Here is a 20,489-nt window from a genome sequence, read left to right as displayed (position 1 = left end):
TTATCAAAGAGAAAATGCCAGTGGAATAGAAAGCCCAGAAATAAACCCTTGCATATATGGTTGATCCCTGAACAATACAAAGGTTAGGGGCACCAACCTGCCCCCTCCAACCCCATGGAGTCAAAAATCCATGCATTACTTTTGACTTAACTAACAGTCTACTGTTGACCAGTAAGCCTTACAAATAACAGAAAGACTGTTTTGTACACTTTTTGTATGTTATACATTTTATATACAGTATTCTTACAATAAAGGTAAAAATATGAAAATGTTAAGACAATAACAAAAATACATGTACAGTACTGTAAAATAAAATTTGCCATCTAAGTAGACTCATGCAGTTGAAATCTGTGTTCTTCAAGGAGCGACTGCATACTCAAATGATTTTTTTACAAAGTTCTGACAGATATATCCAAAAGAATGAAGGCAGGTCCTTATAACACAAACAAAAACTAACTCAAATGGATCAAAGACTTAAACCTAAGAACCAAAACTATCGAACACTAAGAAAAAAACACAGGAGAAAAGCTTCATGACATCCGGTTTGACAATGATTTCTGGAATACGATAGTAATAGTAGGGGGAACTAAGGAAAAAAACTGGTAAACTGGACCCCATCAAAAATTCAGAACTTTTATGCATCAAAGAATATAATCAAAAAGAGTAAAAAGGCTATCTACGGAATGTGAGAAAATATTTGTGTATCACGTAGGAGTTAAAATCCACAATATATAAAGAAGTACCACAACTCAACAACAACCTGATTTAAAAATGGGCAAAAGTACTTGAATAAATGTTTCTCCAAAGAGGATACACAAATGGCCAATAAGTACAAGAAAAGATGCTCAACATCACTAACCAATACTGAAGAAAAAATTAAAACCACAGTGAGATACCCACTTGGCAACCATTAGGATAGTGGTAATTTAAATAAATTCTTGAGCACCATTGGTGGGAATGTAAAATGGTACAGCTACTGTGGAAAAATGGTATGGTGGGTCCTCAAAAGTTAAACACAACCATATGATCCAGCAATTCCAATTCTATCAAACATTTCCTAATATTCTTTCAAAAAGGAAACGATGGAGACAAAAAACAAATGTTTCAGAACTTGAAATATTTTTATGCAAGGAAAAGGATAAAAGGTGAAGCTATCTGGGAAGCTACTCATGCTTTTTACTTCTTATCCCCATATTATTAAGAAAAAAAAAATGTCTGGAACATGACAAGTCATAGACATATTATTTATACTAATCCCTAAGCACTGCAGACTGGTTTAAAACAAAGGCAATTCTGACATATACTGTGATGTCTAATAAATTCCTACACAGAAAGGTGTAAAACCTCCCTTCCCTTTAAAAATGCTTAGTATAATATGTTGTTCTGATTAAGGAAAGGCAATTCAAAGTGAACTTGTATGATCCAAGTCCCCTCACCTGTTCACTAATAACTTGGAATTCTCTCATTTCATCCTCAGTTAAGGGAGCACATGTTTCATCATTCTCACTGTCTTCTTGCCAGCCCATCTCCTTTAACAATCTGAAAAGAAGGTAGGGAAATAGGTAAATTTAATTTAGAGCTCCACCCAAGTAGGATAATACCATTTCTATTGTGTCCAAGAAAACGCCATCCAGATCCATTATACACATAATGTATATTACATGCCACTGCTCTCCAACATAGAGCACATAACACAAAACACATAAAAAAGAACTTTATGCTTTCAATCTTTCTGAAAATGAACACGTAAGATTAAAGCCCAATAAACTTAGAAAAGATTAAGAATCAACTGTGCAATTGCTTTAACTTTGTTGTCAGAGGTTCTCTAGGCTGGAAATTTGCAAAAGGGTCTCTAGCTCAGAAACCGAAAAAAAAAAAAAAACTGCTAAAAACTTAAATTAAAAGTAAAAGCAATATTCCTCTTGGTTTTCTTTAATATCATCACAATCTATCATATTCTTAGCTACTCATTAGGTTTTTTACTTTGAAATGGTTGAGCTATCTTACCTCCTACTTCGCATTTTATAGTGTATTTATCTGTTGATATCACCTCTTACATGCATGCCAGTCATCAACCTCAACACATATTTCAATAAGAAAGGGGCATTGTGCTCTACAGTAACATTTCTCATATTTAGCTCTTAATTAGGATCAAAGTAAGTAAAATAAATAATACGGTTATACTCTTTTCCTTCCAATTTTTAAAGAGAATACCTCCATCTTAGGCAAAGAGAGCTTAAAAAAAATCATTAGCAGGGAACCAATGACTTTTTTTCAGTCAGGCAAATATGAAAATCATAGTCATAGCTGATGCATTTGACTCAACTATTTCAAAGTCTGTTTCTTACACAGCCACATATATTGTACTGATCTGTCTGTACTGGTTTTTTGTTAATTATCTCTCTTACGTATTTGTTATTCTAGTTATACCTACTCATCTTTCAACTTGAGCCTGCCACAAAGGTCTTGTACCTTTTCAAATAATCTCACAGAATACCAGTGCTCAGAGAATCTGAATAAAATTTAACACAACATCCTTATTTTACATATAAAGAATCAAGATGACATAAGTAAAATAACTTGCCTACTTGATGGCAAAGAAGCAGAGAATTCTGGTTTTCTCCTTCCAAGTTAGTTTATATTGCACCAAACCCTCTAGACCAAAATGTCACAAATTGTTGTCAAGTACTATTCCTCTCATTCCTTTCAATAGTTCAACACTTCTTTTCCAACACACTGTCTTCGCTCTTTAACCTAGACGGCTTCTTATGGAACAGCATTTCCATTCCCAATGCCACCTAGTTCAGAGTCTGCAGACCTAGATTGGTAAAACAATCTAACTACTTTTGCTAGATCCTTTGTTTCACTATTAAAAAATGAATGTTAGGGGGCGCCTGGGTGGCACAGTGGTTAAGCGTCTGCCTTCAGCTCAGGGCGTGATCCCGGCGTTATGGGATCGAGCCCCACATCAGGCTCCTCCGCTATGAGCCTGCTTCTTCCTCTCCCACTCCCCCTGCTTGTGTTCCCTCTCTCGCTGGCTGTCTCTATCTCTGTCAAATAAATAAATAAAATCTTAAAAAAAAAAAATGAATGTTAGCTAAACAATAATGCAAATGAAACAGGTTATTTCAAACTGTATAAAAGACAAGCATTCCTAAATGCCCAATCTCACACCTTTCCCCTTCCTTCCAGTGGGTGTTAACTGTAAACTGTTTCTGGAATAGCTTTCAAAACAAATACTTTGCCCCACAGTTAGTAATATACTGTGACAGTGATCTGTACCTTTGCTTTTTCATTAGCATCTCTCCTCATTCTCTCAAACTATTACCATGTCACCCATATACCTTAGACTTTTATAATAACTACCCTCTGCTAAGTGTCTCCAATTGCTTCCCACTTCCTAAAGAACAAACTCCTTAACTTTAACACCATGACCACAAATTCAAATTTCTTACATTAGAAAAACCATAGGTTTAGAAGCAGAGGACTTGGGTCATAACTTCTACTCTATCACAAACAGGTATATAAGCCAAAGGCAAATTCCTTCACTTCCCTGAGCTATTTCTTCTTCTCAAGCAATGAAGATGCTTTAATAGATCTAAGGCCTGCCTCTTCAATGTCATCTCTAATTCCATTAAGGACTACGCACTCCCTCAAGAAAGCTCACTCACTGCCCCCTAAAACAAACTAGGTATGTATTCAACACTAAATATCCCTTTCACACCCACTTCTTGTCCTATTAATGTTTCACTTTTAAAGATTTAATTTAGCTCTGAATTACTCCTTCTGACTGGTACTCAAGTCATGAAATCATCCTAAACTCCCTTGAATTTCTCTGGCATCAAATGAGTGAAATGTGAAATCATTCACATTCAAGCTATCCTCACTATAGTGATGACATATTGAAACTTGACAGCAAAACTAACAATATATATGTTTTTAATATTTTATACGCTTCATGTATTTTTCATTTTATATTTTAGTTTACACATGTGAACTAAGAATTGTCCTCCTTGAGAACTGTACCACTGACACCTGATTTGTTAAAATTCAACCAATATAAGTACTTAATATGCACATAACTTAAGAATCACAAAGTTTACAGGAAATCTGAAGCCACGGAAAAATAGTTATCACTCCATTTTCAGAGAAATAAAACCCAAAATCTAACAGAAGGCATCAACTTTGTTACCTCAAAAATAATGTATTAATGTGCATCTGTAGAACACTTACAAACATATACTATACAAAGTACAAAGAAAACTCAAGGTAAGAAATTCAAATTAAAAGGGTTCCAAAGTAGTGACAGGTTTACTTCCTCTTTTTATTGACTTGGGATCCTTTTTAGCATGTGCAACATCTCCACAAAATAATATAAAGTCGTAAAAAAAAAAAAAAAGAGACATATATAATGTAATATTCAGGTAGTCATCACTGATAATCGCTTTATGCACCATGGGTTCCCCACCAAACGCTCCCCACCAAGAGTTTATTCCAATTTTGGATCTCCTCTTCTTGCTCTATTTGGCTTAGTTTCTAAATCCTATATCTCCCATTTTCTCCTGTTAGTAGTCGGCAGAGGACCAAACTTTGTTGAGGTATGGAACGTCAAGTCTCTCTTCCCTGCATCTTCATGGACCAAAGAAAAAACTTTCTTTGCTTTCTACACTACGTCTGCAGATGAAGAAATAATAACATTAAATCATTCATTGTAGGTACTGGGGTTATAAAAATATTTTCTAAGTAACTGTGGCTCACTCAACCTTCTTTTGCTAAAAAATACTGAAGGCAAACACAAAAACAAAAAGATACTAAGCTTCGACTTTACTATTAAGTTTCAATTTTTACTACAGCCTTAACAGTTTCTACAAGTAAATTATTTAACTTCATTCTTTTATTGCCTACACTGTATCTCCCTAAAAAACTCATCTTTTACTATCATTAGAACATCTGGCTTGTATACTTTCTTTTCTCTACACAAGACTTGTTCTCTTCTACTGTCTGACTAGAAATATTTAATGACTACTGGTGAGAATGGAAACTGGAAAAACATCTTCGAGCACTAACATGGCAGAATCTGATCATTTTAATTATGTGTGCCATCTGACCTATGAACTGCATTCCTAGTAGTTTGTTTTATACACACACAAATATTTAAGGATATAAATACAAGGATGTTCGCAAGGGCACTATTTTTTTTTTTTAAGATTTTACTTATTTTGAGAGAGAAAAGATAAGAGCACAAGGACGGGGGAGGGACAGAGAGAGAGAAAGAATCTCAAAGCAAACTCCAGGCTGAAGCGCAGAATGTGACAAGGGGCTTGATCTCATGACCCTGAGCCAAAATCAAGAGCCGGATGCTGACCTAACTGAGGCATCCAGGTGCCTCACACAAGCACTATTTGTAAAAAAACAAACACAGGGAAGGATCCCTGATCAATAGGTAAATAGTTTCATGAATTATATCCATACTACAGAATAGTAGCTTCAAAGGAGGTATACAGTATTTCTACTAGAATGGGAAAAAATACTGAAATGTCTACTTACACCTATCTTTTTAAAAAGGAATTATTGTTTACTAGTTTCTGCACATATGACATTGCAGCCATTACTCTCTAGGATCAGAGTCACAAGTCAAACTATATCATGAGGTAAAGGGAATTCTACCCTTTAGGGGTGGGTATAAAAACCCCATGTGGTTACTGAACCATTTATACTAAATGCATAGTAACAAGATAGTTTGCCCAAACAAGTAAATTTAAAGATACTACCTAGTTAAGTTAGCTTAAAATTAATCTAGTTAAATTAACTGTCATCAAATGGGCATTCACATTTATCATCCACGCAATAAATTATTTCAGGTAAAAGGAAGCCCCAGTTAGTACAGGAGGATTACAAAATTAAAACAAATGCCTGTGTTCTCATATACAACAGTTACAGCCACATCTAAAAAGAGCAAGACATGATTTGGTAAAGGGAAAACCATCATGGAGATAAAGAATAATGTATGAATTGGACCAGAAAGACAAAGACTTAAAGGGGTGTTTAATATAAATTTTTTAAAAGTTATTCCACAGAGGTATAGCCTACATCCCCACTGTCTTAGAATTAAATAAAGTTCTAAGAGAAATGGCATTAAACTAAACAGAAAGTAAAGTCATTTTATTTATTTGTCAGAGAGAGAGAACACAAACAGGGGGAACGGCAGGCAGAGGGAGAAGCAGACTCCCCCTGAGCAAGGAGCCCGACGTGGGACTCAATCCCAGGACCTTGGGATAATGATCCAAGCCAAAGACAGACGCTTAATGGACTAAGCAACCCAGGCATCTCAGGATGTAAAAATTTTTAATGGAAAAACAATTGTTTACACAAAGCAATTACAGGGTAATATATCACAATATTAAGTGTACATATTAGCATTGTATTGCTTTAGTAGTTACACTGAAAAACTCCAAAAATATGTATGGAAAAAAGCCTATAAACATGGAATCTGTAAGGGTGCTTGGGTGGCTCAGTTGGTTAAGCATCTGCCTTCATCTCAGGTCAGGATCTTAGGATACTGGGATAAGATCAGCCCCCATATCAGGCTCCCTGCTTAAAGGGAAGTCTGCTTTTCTCTCTCCCTGTGCCCCTCCTCCAGCTCATGCTCTCTACCCCCCTCTCAAATAAATAAGATCTTTAACAGAAAAAAATGAAAACTGTAGACTGAATAGTAATCTAAATTAATACGAGTATATATGGTAAAGAGGGTCATAATTTCTCCCTTCATGGTGCTTGAGTGAAACCAGTTGAACTGTTTTTCTTACTACAATTAAAGCTTCAATAAATCTGCTTAATTAAAACAACAAAAAAATCAAAAGGAATTAAGTAGAAGTCCACAAATCCTTCACTTACTAATGCTGAACCATGTGGTTTATTTCAAGACCACATAAAGGGTAAGTCATTTCTACAAAATACCTGCTCTTACCTCTAGAATCACAGGAGAAAAAAAACATAAAAGTTCACTCTGGACTTCATTATTCTTCAATTCTTAGACTAACTCACTTAAGAGTTCCCTATTTAAAAACAGTTTAAAGACCGTAATAATGAAAGCACAACTACTCTTGAAAGTTTGCAACAAAAAATAAATCACATGTTGAAACAACTGGATATCCACAAGGAAAAGGATGAATTTGGACCCTTATGCCTCACAACATGCACAAAACGTACAATAAGGAATAAACGCGAAAAAACTGATAAAAATGACTTCATTAAAATTTAAAGTTTTTCATTTCAAAAGGGACCACTGAAAAAGTGAACAAACTCAGAATGGGAAAAAATATCGGCAAATTATATAGGATTAAAGACTTATATTCAAAATATGTACAGAATACATACAGAATACATACAGAACTCTTACACAAGACAAATACAATTTAATAACAGGCAAAGATTTTCAACAGATTATTTCTTCACAGAAGACATATAAATGGCAGGAAGTAGTTGAAAAGATACTCAACACAGTCAACACTGATTTTTAAGGGAAATGCATTATCAAGAACTACAAAAAGATACCACTTCATATCCATTAGAATGGCTAAATCAAAGAGAGATGGTAACAGGTGTCAGTGAAAATATGCAGAAACTGGAACCTTCATATATGGTTGATAAGAAGGTAAAATGGTACAGTCATTTTGGAAAATAGTTTGGCAGTCTCAAAATGGTAAGTTTATGTCCTAGCAATTCCACTCCTGGTATCTATCCACCAAAAGAACTAAAAACATGTCCATACAAAAACTTGTACATGGAATGTTCCTACAGGAGCATTATCCAGAATACTCACCAAGTACAAACAACTCAATACTCATCTAAACTGATGAACAAAGTGTAATAGAGCCATACAGTGTACTGTTATAAAGATACACAAGGTAGTGATACACGCTACAACATGAATCTTGAAAGCATAATGCTAAGTGAAAGAAGCCAAAACATAAAACACTAACGTATGATTCTATTTATACAAAATATCCAGCAAAGGCAAGAAAATAGATTAGTAGTTGCCTAGGACATGAAGGAAAAAGGAGAAATAAATGCAAATGAGAACAGGGTTTCTTTTAGGGGAGATAGAAATGTAAAATAAATGTGATGACAGTTGCACAGCTTTGAATACACCAAAAATCAAGTAACTGTACACTTAAAATGGGGGATACTTGTGGTAAATAGCTCAATAAAACTGTTAAATAAATCACATTTCTATACTAATATCAAAATCCTGGATGTAAAACATGCAGAGAAAAAAAATAAAAATGAATACTAACCTGTGTTCTGCCTCAAGTGAACTGGAAAGAACATCAGTTTGTGGGAAGGTTGAAGACCGAATGATCTGCTGGGAAATTACTGAGGCATTGCCATTCTCCTGTGGAATTTCATTTTCATCAAAGTTTCGGTTTATATCCCTTTCTTGGTGAGTACTGTTGCTGTTATGCAAATTAAATGAATCGTCATCCTGATTTTTAGGGAGTTAAAAAAAAAAGAATGAGTTAGAGAATACATAGCTGTTGAAATCTTTAATAGATTCTGGTTAGATTTCCATGTAATACATAAATATTATCATCAATAAATTTAGGAGACCTCAGAAGATATAAAATTAAGCTGTGAAAGATACCCACAGCTTTCTGTCTTCACATTTATTCAAGAAAGGCAAATCAACAGGATGAGGTAGGCAAGATGGACAATAGAAAAGAAAACATTATTTTTGCATAGAACAAGAGAATGATAAAAATCTACTTCAGAAAAGAAGTCATTCTTTATACAAATAGTAAACTAGCCTTCCTTTCAGGAAGATGACTATTTTGATCAAAGTTTATTCAAAGGTCTTAAATGATACCTGCCCAAATATTTCAATGACATGTGAATGTCAAACCAAGAGTTATTGCTAGTTCAATTACCTTCTCTGAGCCAGCATGACTTTCATCTTCATGTTCCTCTTCTACTCTGTCCCTTTTCAATGCTTTCAAAAATTCACTCTTCTTATCAGTGCGCATACGTGTCAGTTTGGTTAGACGAGGCTGCTGATTAAGTTTGTCAACAGGTGAAGCGGAATTTGAGCGATTACACTAAGAAAAAAATTCAGAAATATTAATACGTAGACAATCTCAATATAAAGTTAACAACTACCACAACTTCCTATTTCACCCTATTCACAATACAAAATTGATTTTAAAGTCTGTTTTCCCCATCCCTGTTTTATTTATCCCAATGAATGAGTAAGCAACAGAATTTTCTTTAAAAAAAAAAATCTTTTTCTTACCCTATAAAACAATTAAGGTCTAACACTACCAACAACTATTGTTCTAAATTGAGAGCTTAAATACTATTTTCTAAAACAGATCCCAAACCTATTTAAATGTGCCTATAATACATATAGGAGTGGTTTTTATTTTATTTTATATATTTTTTAAAGATTTTATTTATTTACTCATTCGACAGAGATAGAGACAGCCAGCGAGAGAGGGAACACAAGCAGGGGGAGTGGGAGAGGAAGAAGCAGGCTCATAGCGGAGGAGCCTGATGTGGGACTCGATCCCACAACGCCGGGATCACGCCCTGAGCCGAAGGCAGACGCTTAACCGCTGTGCCACCCAGGCACCCCAGGAGTGGTTTTTAAAACTGTGTTCCACAGAGTTCTAAGGTTCTAATAATAACTCCAATAAAATCTATTTTATGATTATTTACAAACAGATACATGGAGAGTTTATGAGGTAGGATTTCACCAAGGAAAATGTCTGTGGTAGGGCAGGAGTGAGATGGAGAGGGACATGTACTAGAGTCCTTTTGTTTTTGGTGTTTTGTTTTGACAGTGGAATACAACAGAACAGCTAGGATGTTCCAATACAGTACACAGAGCAATTTCAAATGTAGCAACATAAAAACAAATGCCTTTTCACCCTGCACTAATCAGGAAACTCCCTGGTCTAGAAGTTCAGAAACTTGGTCAAATGACAAAGAGATACTTAAGCTACCAGACATTCAAAGTCCATAAAATAACAATATGCATCTTCCCCTTCCTCTTCTCCTCTTTGGCCCCTTGAGTGTTAACACTAATAAAATGTCCATCATCCCCAAAAGATTATATGATACAAATCCTCATTTTTAGTCATGTTTCAATCTTACAGCATAGCATAACTATCACAAATGTCAAAATTGCAACTGTCATAATTCTTTTCTTAAAAATTTGTACTTGTGACTGATTGATAAGTGGGTATTTCATTGACTTTTTTCTCTACATTTTAGGATACTTGGGAATTTTGTTTAAAAATATTTGAAGTGCAAAAATGATTAGTAAAGAACAACTATCTGAATCAAGTCTTCTGAAAGAATAGAAATATCTCATTTTAATGTATTCATTTAATGAATCTATGCCTTCTGCCCACTGTTAATTAAATCATCATGATTAAGATATGCTGCCTTCCTCAGGAATAATTTCAGATGACATACCTCTTTCACTGAAGTTGCTGATGGACTAAAATTCTTGGCAGTTGATTTAAAAGCATTGAAATTGCCAACACCATATGTAGACTCATGAGGGAAAGAAGTCCCAACTTTATTTTCTTTAGTTTGGCTTTTCCATTGTGTAGGCTGAAGAAAAACATACAAACATTAATGTGTATCAAAAAGATTATACAGAGTATAACAAAGTGAACACTATAAAATAAAAATGACTACATGCAACTAACAAAACAATTATTTTTGTATTACATCTTAATCATTTCTACATATTTCTACCTTTTTCTACAAATAAAATCAAAGCCTGGCACTCAAATAAAAATACCTGGCTGCAACACTATTTTTTTCCAAGTTTTATTAACCTAAAGTTGGGTGTGCTTTGTCTATTATCAAGAAAACACAAGTGGGAACTCCAAAAACCTAAAACTGAACACCAAGGAAACACTATATATTATTAAGCACATGTATCACAGATTCATCTGGCAAAACAGAATTTTAGATTTCATTTACTACTAGTGAAACAAGAAAACATATACACAGATAAACACACATACCATTTAAAAGGTAACTAAAATTAATGACAACGAACTCTTTCCCCTTAAAAGTCAGTACCCCACAACAACCCCCTCACTTTCGTATAAAATTTTTAACATTCTTTTCCTAAAGTAACTCAACTGGTACCAACTTAAAACTTGCATTTTTAACAATTTAGAACTTACTTTTGTAGGTGGAGCAGCCGGTTTGGGGACTAAGCCTTTATAAACACTTGGACCAGTCCCGTTCTTAACTGGTTGTGACTGAAGATTTCCTACCACTGGGAATCCAGATAGCTGTAAGTCTTTTGTATTACCTTTCTTAATGACCAGCATCCTTGGAGCTCTAGATTTAGGATTCGGAGGATATTCTGCATAAATAAAGCACGAGCAAGAGTTACACACAGCTTAAATTTTAGCATAAAATTAAACCACCAAAAAACCAGCATATTCCAAACCTTGATTGTATTTAAAAATAATAGCTGCTTCTTGGGTAAAATAATTAAGCTAAATAAGTATGAGCTGTATTTCTTCAGAAATAAAGCTACAACATAATCAAACAGAATACAGCAAGAATTGAGCAATGTCAAGTAATACAGATGATTTCAGCTCAACAGTGGCCTAGAATGTTAACTATGACCAAACCAAGATTAATTACTTTCTAACTTATTTTTAATTTTTTTTAAATGCACATTTCACCCTAGTTGCACCTAAGACTTGGAAGATAAAGTACATTATATTTTTGCCTTCTCCATTTTAAAAAGACATTTTTCCTAATTCCTTCTCATTCTTATCTCACTTACATAGTTATTACCAATAAACAAGGAACTACCGTCCCTCTATTTCTAAATTTCTACTAAAGTTATGACTAACAGAAAACAGAATTCTATTCTCATAATACCAAGTCATTCCAGTATTTCTTGGCCATCTAACTACAATGATGGCATTATGCAAAAGTTACAGGACAATGAAATCAATCCTTCTGAAGATAGTACTAGGAGTAACAGCTGCTAACTCAAATCTTTTTTCTCAAGACAACTGCAGTTTAGTTAAAATATGAAAAACTGCCCACAGAGTTTAGTTTATATATACCCCTAGAGTTTAGTTAGTGTAGGTGTTACACGTGAGCATGTTCACAATTATTGTGGTGAAGTATGTCTTTCCTCCCTTAGAAAAATTCTCAAAGTATCAGTTTCACAGTGGGAGAGCTCAGAGTAAAAGAATGAACTTAAGGGGAGAACGGTTAGAAAATCTAAATCAAAATTAGCATAATGTATTAAATAAAGTTACATCCTGTGAGATGCTGACTTGCTTACATGTTTGTGAGAATGCCCAACCTCAAACTAAACCAAACTTCCTACTGAATCATCTCAAAAGTCAACTACACAAGGATTTGTAGGGACATGAAGGTACTCTCAAAGTTCATCTGAGGCTTCAAACTCCTCAAAATACACAGCCGGTATGATGCTTCATTTATTATAATGGTGAAGTACGAAAGAACAAGGACCTAGAGCAAAAAAACAGCAATCTTCCTACAAGTTAAACACATGGCTCACCTACTAAGGCAAACATTCCAACTTCCTGGAGGCCTTAAAAGGCCCAAGAAATAAGAGCTAAGAAAGAAATCTTCGGGCACACAACACAGAAATTAAATCAGCAATACACAGCTTTTCTAAAGAACGTACACAAGTCAACAAAACAAAAACTAAGAATAAAGATCTCAAACACAGATGAATGCAGAACGCTAGAAACAGCACTAAACAATTTAAGTTTTGCAATTATTACTTATGGTGAACAGAGGATGACTTGAATAAAACGGTTAAAAAAAAAGATTACTTAAATTAGCAATTCTTAAAAATGTAAGAGAAAATCTTAACAGCCTGGTAGTCAAACTCTAAATTAAATGAAACTCAGGAATCAGGAATGAATGGTGCTGGGAAATGCAAAAGGTATTAAGAGTTTGTAAGGTCTCAGAGAAATTCAAGTGTTGAAGCAGAGGACATTTCTATCAGTACACCACAATTAAAGAAATTCAAACATGACTGATAAGCACTTCCAGTTCAATATGGCCCATTAAGCACACATTTATCTTCTTTACCTTACCGTAGGTCCTTATGTTAAAATTACTATAAATGAAAGAAGAAAACAATACAAGAGAAAAAGGGTCATCTGCAAGGGGTGACGTCAACCCACATTTCTAGAGAAAGAAGTAAAAAAAACTTTAGAGTATCCACAAAGCAACCTAACAGCTGAGGATGGGACTAATCTACCTTACATAATCTTGCATTTTAAATGGGACTTGAAAAAACCATACATGGCAGAGAGCAGAAGTGAAACTTTTGTTCAAAGATCAATCACTAAGAAAAGATCCCTACTAAAAAAAATCCTAAACAATGTACCACAGGCAGAAGGAAAATGATCCCACATGGAAGGCTGATGGTTCAAGGAAAAAAAATAATAAAATTTTTTGTACATAATCAATCAAAATTAAAAGGTAGAAGAGAAAGAGAATAGATGAGCAAACAGGTATATTACCATTAAGCCTCAACATAGTTCGTGACTACAAAATTCACTTTCCTAAATTTGGATTCTTAGACATCTAGAGCAAGAAATATTCTGGCTTCTTCCTCAAAAAGGCCTTCAGTGCAAAGACAAAATACTCTGTAAAGAAGGAATGTGAAGGGATGACTGGCTGGCTCAGTCAGTAGAGCGTGCAACTCTTGATCTCAGAGTCGTGAGTTAAGGCCCACATTAGGTGTGAAGCCAGAAGAAGAAGGAGAAGGAGAAGAAGAAGGAGAAGAAGAAGAAGAAGAAAGGTGAAGTCTAAGAAATAAATCACAGATTTATGATAAAGGTACCTAAAGGAAGATGATAGGGTTTGGGAAGGAAAAGCAGCAGCCATAGTGCTAATGCACTGATTAGGCATTCATATTCAAACATTAACATACAGGTTAAGAACATGTACTTTGTATCAATTTATAGAATCTTGCTCCAATCTTATGAACTCTCTCATGTATAAAATGAAAAACAATAGGTCCTGTCACAGAGTTACTGTGAAAATTTTAAAAAATACTAGGAAAAACGTCCAAAAAAGTCAAATACTATCCTCCACTACAATACACTTCCAATTGTATTTCAATATTGTATCAAATTTTAGGTTGATTTAACATTATGGAAAATGAGAAAAATTGTGACAGAATGCAGACTAACTTATGTCCTGTGCAACTGCCCTGAATAAAGAGCCTGACCATTTAAAAACAAGAAAGTGGGGGTGCCTGGGTGGCTCAGTCAGTTAAGCATCCAATTCTTGGTTTCAGTTCAGGTCATGATCTCTGGGTCCTGGTATCAAGCCCCTTGCCAGGCTCCGAGCTCAGCATGGAGTCTCCTTGAGATTCTCTCCCTCTCCCTCTCCCTCTCCTCCCTCTCCCCACTTGCATGACCTCTCTCAAAATAAATAAATAAAAATAAAAACAAGAACGTGTTCTTAATAGCAATCATTACATAAAAGTAATGTAAAGGGTGATGGCAGCACTAACTGCCAAATTTAATTTGAGTCTTATATTCACTTTATATTACAGTTGATCCTTGAATAATAAGGCTTGAACTGCACCAGTCCACCTACATGCAGGATTTTCCCTGATAAATAACAGTACAATATTGTAAGTATATCTTCTCTTCCTTATGGTTTTCTTCTTAGTGTTTTCTTTTCTCTAGCTTACTTTAAGAATACATAATACATGTAATATACAAAATATATGTTAATCAACCATGCTGGCAGTAAGGCTTCCAAGCAACAGTAACTATTAGAAGTTTTTTTTTTGGGGGGGGGTCAAAAGTTATACATGGATTTTTTACTGGGGGGAGGGGCGTCAAGGCCCCTAACTCCTGCGTTGTTCAAAGGTCAACTGTACTTGTAAACGTGTTCAGCGATTCAAATTCTCTCTACAAATTTTTTTTTTTTTTAAAGATTTTATTTATTTATTTGACAGAGATAGAGACAGCCAGCGAGAGAGGGAACACAAGCAGGGGGAGTGGGGGAGGAAGAAGCAGGCTCCCAGCGGAGGAGCCCGATGTGGGGCTCGATCCCATAACGCCGGGATCACGCCCTGAGCCGAAGGCAGACGCTTAACCGCTGTGCCACCCAGGCGCCCCTCTCTACAAATTCTCCTGACACAAATCTTCCAAGTACTGAAGCTGCTGGATTCAAACAGTATCCAATGTCTCCTTCTATACTTTCTCCATTTACTTTGTCAACTGGTAAACTGTATGAAAAAACCCAAACTGCTTATTATTTAAAAGACAAAATTTACATACTGGCGAAAAGACTTTAACACTTTTAAATAAAAAAACTAGAAAGTAAGTGATCTCAGGGACCTCCTTCTGTAAATTACATGACCTTAAGACTCTTTATGATCTAAGTTTAAAACGCCTGGAGGCAGGCCGCCTGGGCCCCAATGGCTCCCTGCTCAGCAGGGAATCTGCTTCTCCCTCTGTCCCCCACCCTGCTCAAGCTCTCTCGCTCTCCCTCTCAAATAAATAAAATCTTTAAAAAAAAAAACAAAAACAAAACACCCTGAAGACAAATATTGGTTTAAGATTTTCATACCATCATTTTCCACTATCTTCACAAACTGTAATCTGACAAAAACTGACTTTAAATATCCCTTTATTATCTTGTTATTTATGCTCTCCCAAGACCTATAAATATTTTTTCCTTAAATACAGAGTCAATGGTGGGAGGAAGACTAGATCAATTCTTTGGAGACAGTTATAATTAAAATAGTGCTATCTGTAATACAAAGTAATTTGATAACATATACATGTATAGTTAAGAGCGGACATGTCAATTTTTTTCTTTCTTTTTTTTTTTTTTTTTAAAGATTTTATTTATTTATTTGACAGAGAGAGAGAGACAGCCTACAAGAGAGGGAACACAAGCAGGGGGAATGGGAGAGGAAGAAGCAGGCTCCCAGTGGAGCAGGTAGCCCGATGCCGGGCTCGATCACACCCTGAGCAGAGGGCAGAGGCTTAACGCTTAACAACCGAGCTACCCAGGCGCCCCAGGACATGTCAATTTTTCATCCTCTGTGTTTCACTACACTCTCCATGTAGGTATCTTGTATGTATTTTCTGATTCAGTCCCTTATTATTCTTGGGCGATCTCTCACTTAGAAATTCCTCTTGCTTTTTAATAAATCTACTAGAATATGCAATGCTTACTAGATCTGAACATAACTTAGTTAACATTCATTATACATCTGTAATGTGATCAAAGATTTAATATAGGGGCTCCTGGGTAGCGCAGTCGTTAAGCGTCTGCCTTCGGCTCAGGGCGTGATCCTGGCATTCTGGGATCGAGCCCCACATCAGGCTCCTCCGCTAGGAGCCTGCTTCTTCCTCTCCCACTCCCCCTGCTTGTGTTCCCTCTCTCGCTGGCTGTCTCTCTCTCAAATAAATAAATAAAATCTTAAAAAAAAAAAAAGATTTAATATAATACAGTGATTTTACACAGTTTAAATATTTTATACAATTTAATATTAACAATGCTTTTCTCATTAAAATTATTGTGATCATCCTCATCTCACAGAAAATTCACTGAGATTAACTCACCTGCCCAAGTCTAAATAACCATTAGGTAAAAGACCTAATGTTTTGACCCAGGTCTATCCCATCCCAAAGCAAATACCCTTACCCACTATATTATACGAACGGAGAAAAGGGAAATTAAAGTATGACTAGACCAAATACTTCAAAATGTTTACCATCCCCAACTAAAAATACTACTAATAGGCCTTAACTAAATGTTCAGAATGAGAAGCCTGTAGTGCATACTACCAAGTGAGATCAAAGTCCACTACTTTCTGATGCCAAGTTACTAATTTAGGTTCCTTATTATCTTGATCTAAGAAATGAGGCAATTTGAAGGTGTGAACAAAAGCATACAGCCAAATGAAGGGTGAATGTGAATTAAAATTTCACACTAATTTGAAGAGGAAATTTAGTAATAATACACAAATATCAAACTCAATCTGTACCACAACAATTAAGACAAATTCCTATTGTGAACATTAATTTTAATGCAGAAAATTAAATCTGTTTCTGATTTATATGAATTGATGCTGTTTTAAACTTTTTGGCTTTCAATTTTTTAAAATTTAATGTACAAATCTGTTTTGATTTATAGTAATTTGAGTTTCAAACAAATGAGAATTTAATAACTTGTAATTTATGCCAACAGCAGGGGTATGGTGTTTTTAACAAGGTCCCCTACATTATTCACACTTCTCAAAGAGTAACAACTTACATGACGAATAAATAATACTTATAACTCTGACCCACTGAAATTTACTTCTGTCAAACTAATAAAATCTTATTAATTTTCCCTTCTCAACCTTGACATATGTTGCAATACCTTTTTCTTCCTGTTGTTGTAATTTTAACAACTGTTTTCATATAAGATACTAGAGGAAAGTGGAGCCATTTCCACGTATAAACTACCAACAGAATGCTTTTACAAGGAAATTCAAGGATTATTCCTTTCTCTTAATTCTATTTTACAAGGTCATTAAAAAAAAAAATTTACCGGTTTTCATCATGATCTAACTCAATATAATCATGTCACTCAATCTGTATGCTTTCGGCTAATATCATTGGAATTCTCTAGAAAATAACCCATCTTTAAGAAATAGTCACTAATTTGCTTTTAGAAAGCTAAACAAATAAATGCTTAAAAATGAACCTCCACACTCTTAAGTAGCATTATCAAATATGAGAAAAAAATCAGGAAAGCTCGAGTTATCAAGGAATAGACACGAAAATAAATGCTGAGCTAAAACAAAATTATGCTTAATTACTAGTGAATGAAATTTTTCATTATTTAGTATCTTAAGTACTAAATGTTAGCCTCTGCAAGTAATACATTGTTGACATAATTCATCAACACAATAGCCAGTAGGACTCCTGAAAACACACAAATCAACAGTCACTAATTATGTCTCAAATAGCATACAAACACATACACATCATTTTTTTCTCTTTCTCACCTCCCAAATAAATCAGTCACACAACTTAGTACTTTAAAATTGTTACAGGCACACTCAAGTACCTTTTTCTTTTAAATTATTAAGGACCTAGAGATAGATTAATTTAGAAAGCATTAATCTTAGGCACCCAACAACAGTGATCCTAATTAAGATCAAAATAAAGTCACAGATAAAAGCTACATGAAGGTGTTTCCAAAAAAGCTAATTAAGTTCTAAGCAGAATTAAACTTATGTTAACTGTATTTTAAGCAGGTTAATTACTTTCCCTCAAGGCATTTTTTTTTTAAGCTGGGATATTATATTTAAACTACTGCAATTTCTGATCTATAAAAGGACAGTTTCAGGGACAAATTGGTTTGTTTTGTAATACATACTACATTTCCATTACAAATTTTTACTTACCTGGATGGAAGTAGCACTAGAAAAGTTCTATTGAAGTCTTTCCTAAAATTCTCTCATGTCTTCCTCAGGAACATTGCTATTTTAAATGTTGCAATGGGCAAAACAGTATTTGGGAACCCAGGGGGGGAAGTGAGAAAGGAATAGTGAAGTGTAATACAATGAAAACTTCTTCATTGTATTCCTATGGGAAGTACTGGGAATTTAACAGTTATTCAAGCCACAATTAACCATTTTCTTTTTTCTAATGCAGACACACTTCTTAGTTTACCTAAGGCACAGTAAAGAGTACATCTTCCTTTTAAACATCTTTCAACTAGTGCTCAAAATCCTTAGACCAACCCTGAAACAGTAGAACCAAAATCTTTATATTAATACATTTTATTCTCAATATTTTCAAAGATGTATTTGCCTTTAAATCATTTCTAAAATTATTAAATTAACCAAGGATCAGTACCAATAGTATCTATAGGTAGTTTTATATGACAAATGCTCACTGACATTGATTTTTTTATTTACTTTCATTCTGATCAAATCCAAATTATTCCTAATTTCTTAGAGATTCTATTTAACACCTTCCAGGTGGTTCTATATTCTTAAGCAATCAGTTGTTCCCAGAAAAACTGAATAATAAGGAAACATACCTAAGAGAGGAGCTTGGGAGATTTTTTTGGTTGGGTATGTGTGTGTCTGGGCGTGTAGGCCTGGGGAGAGTGGTAGAAATACTAATTTGCAATACAGAAAAAACAATGCCATTCACATGGTTCTAACAAAAGTGTCTGACCACCCCCACCCCCACCCTCAAAAAGCCCTTAAATAAATCGGGAGATTAAAAGAAAACAAAGTAATTCCCCAGAGTATCACCCCATAAATACAATAAAGAACAGCAGAGGAAGTGGCAAAGTTTAAAATAATGCCTTTGTCATTAGGACTAGTATGCTGTCACAAGCCACAATCCTTTTGTTTTGGTAAGTTGATAATTTTCAATAGGAAAATACAAATGAACATGTGTAGAAGTTCCAAAGAGGATTCAACACCTTTGAATTTGGCATCAAATAATTAATTTTTCAGGTATCAAATCTTCATATTTAAAATTTTTCCATTATTTTAAACTTCACTTGAATCTTTAAAAAGCTGTCTGATTTGTACTATGAGTGCAGTTTAATCTTCTGTAAGATGCTATCAAATTAAACTCAGCAGTTTTAATGAAAAGGGAGTTATTACCCAAAAAATGTCATTAAGCTTTGACAATCAAAAAGGCAAATAATTTCAAACACAGATTAGTTCCATAGGCAAATTTATACAATTATTTAATACTCTCTATGTACAACCATTTTCGTAAGTAAAAAGATTAATTTTATGTCACACGATGATTAGAAGTACTTATCTTTCCAGTTAAGTAAGTTTTCAACTGTGAAAAACTAAAAATTAATTTAAACTAAGTTTTTTGTTTCCTTAGATTATCAGGCTGCTCTTGAAATGACATTGATTCATTACATTAACTTACAACCCTTAAAAAAAAAAAAAACTAAACTCGTGAGTATACTTAATGGTACTAATATGTGCAAATCAAGTATTTCAAATCAAACTCTATCCCCAATATCTCGTTTTTAAAAGATAAGTGCTACTTTTTTATGTAGCTGAGCACTCAAAAACATATTTAAAAGAGTAAGTTTAATTCTAGCCTATTTATTTCTAAAAACACAAAAAAGTGAAACCTACAAATAACATTTTATACCCCTCAAAGATAGATTAAAAATTACTTACCCCATACACCTGCAGCTAAAGATTTATTCTGATTTGGTTCTCTCTCATATTCAGGATTTAAAGACGGCTGAAAGAAATCGGAATAAAAAGAATAAAACAAATGTTCACACTGCCCACATATTTTAAAAATAAACCTTTTAGGGGCACCTGGGTGGCTCAGCTGGTTAAACATCTGCCTTGGGCTCAGGTCATGACAGGGTCCCTGCTCAGCGGGGGGCCTGCCACTCCCCCAGCTTGTGTGCAAGCTCTGTCAAATAAATAA

At 34.6% G+C, this 20,489-nt stretch overlaps 1 protein-coding gene across 5 annotated transcripts in view; it reads right to left on the bottom strand.

Annotated features, from left to right (window-relative positions):
• The window catches only part of GPBP1 (GC-rich promoter binding protein 1), a 72,101-nt gene that overhangs the window by 4,662 nt on the left and 46,950 nt on the right, over window positions 1-20,489 (bottom strand). For 3 of the 5 annotated variants that reach the window (XM_026498934.4, XM_057307056.1, XM_057307057.1), the window contains 7 exons: window positions 20,228-20,294; window positions 19,105-19,164; window positions 11,205-11,389; window positions 10,477-10,617; window positions 8,928-9,095; window positions 8,298-8,485; window positions 1,437-1,539 (listed from right to left, as the gene is read on the bottom strand). In XM_026498934.4, the coding sequence (XP_026354719.1) occupies window positions 1,437-1,539; window positions 8,298-8,485; window positions 8,928-9,095; window positions 10,477-10,617; window positions 11,205-11,389; window positions 19,105-19,164; window positions 20,228-20,294 (912 nt within the window). The remainder of the gene's footprint in view (window positions 1-1,436; window positions 1,540-8,297; window positions 8,486-8,927; window positions 9,096-10,476; window positions 10,618-11,204; window positions 11,390-19,104; window positions 19,165-20,227; window positions 20,295-20,489) is intronic. The other 2 variants (XM_057307058.1, XM_026498937.4) reach the window with 1 other exon arrangement.

Source organism: Ursus arctos, unplaced genomic scaffold, assembly GCF_023065955.2.
Source record: "Ursus arctos isolate Adak ecotype North America unplaced genomic scaffold, UrsArc2.0 scaffold_5, whole genome shotgun sequence".
Taxonomy (NCBI): domain Eukaryota; kingdom Metazoa; phylum Chordata; class Mammalia; order Carnivora; family Ursidae; genus Ursus; species Ursus arctos.
This window is presented reverse-complemented; position numbering and strand designations above follow the sequence as displayed.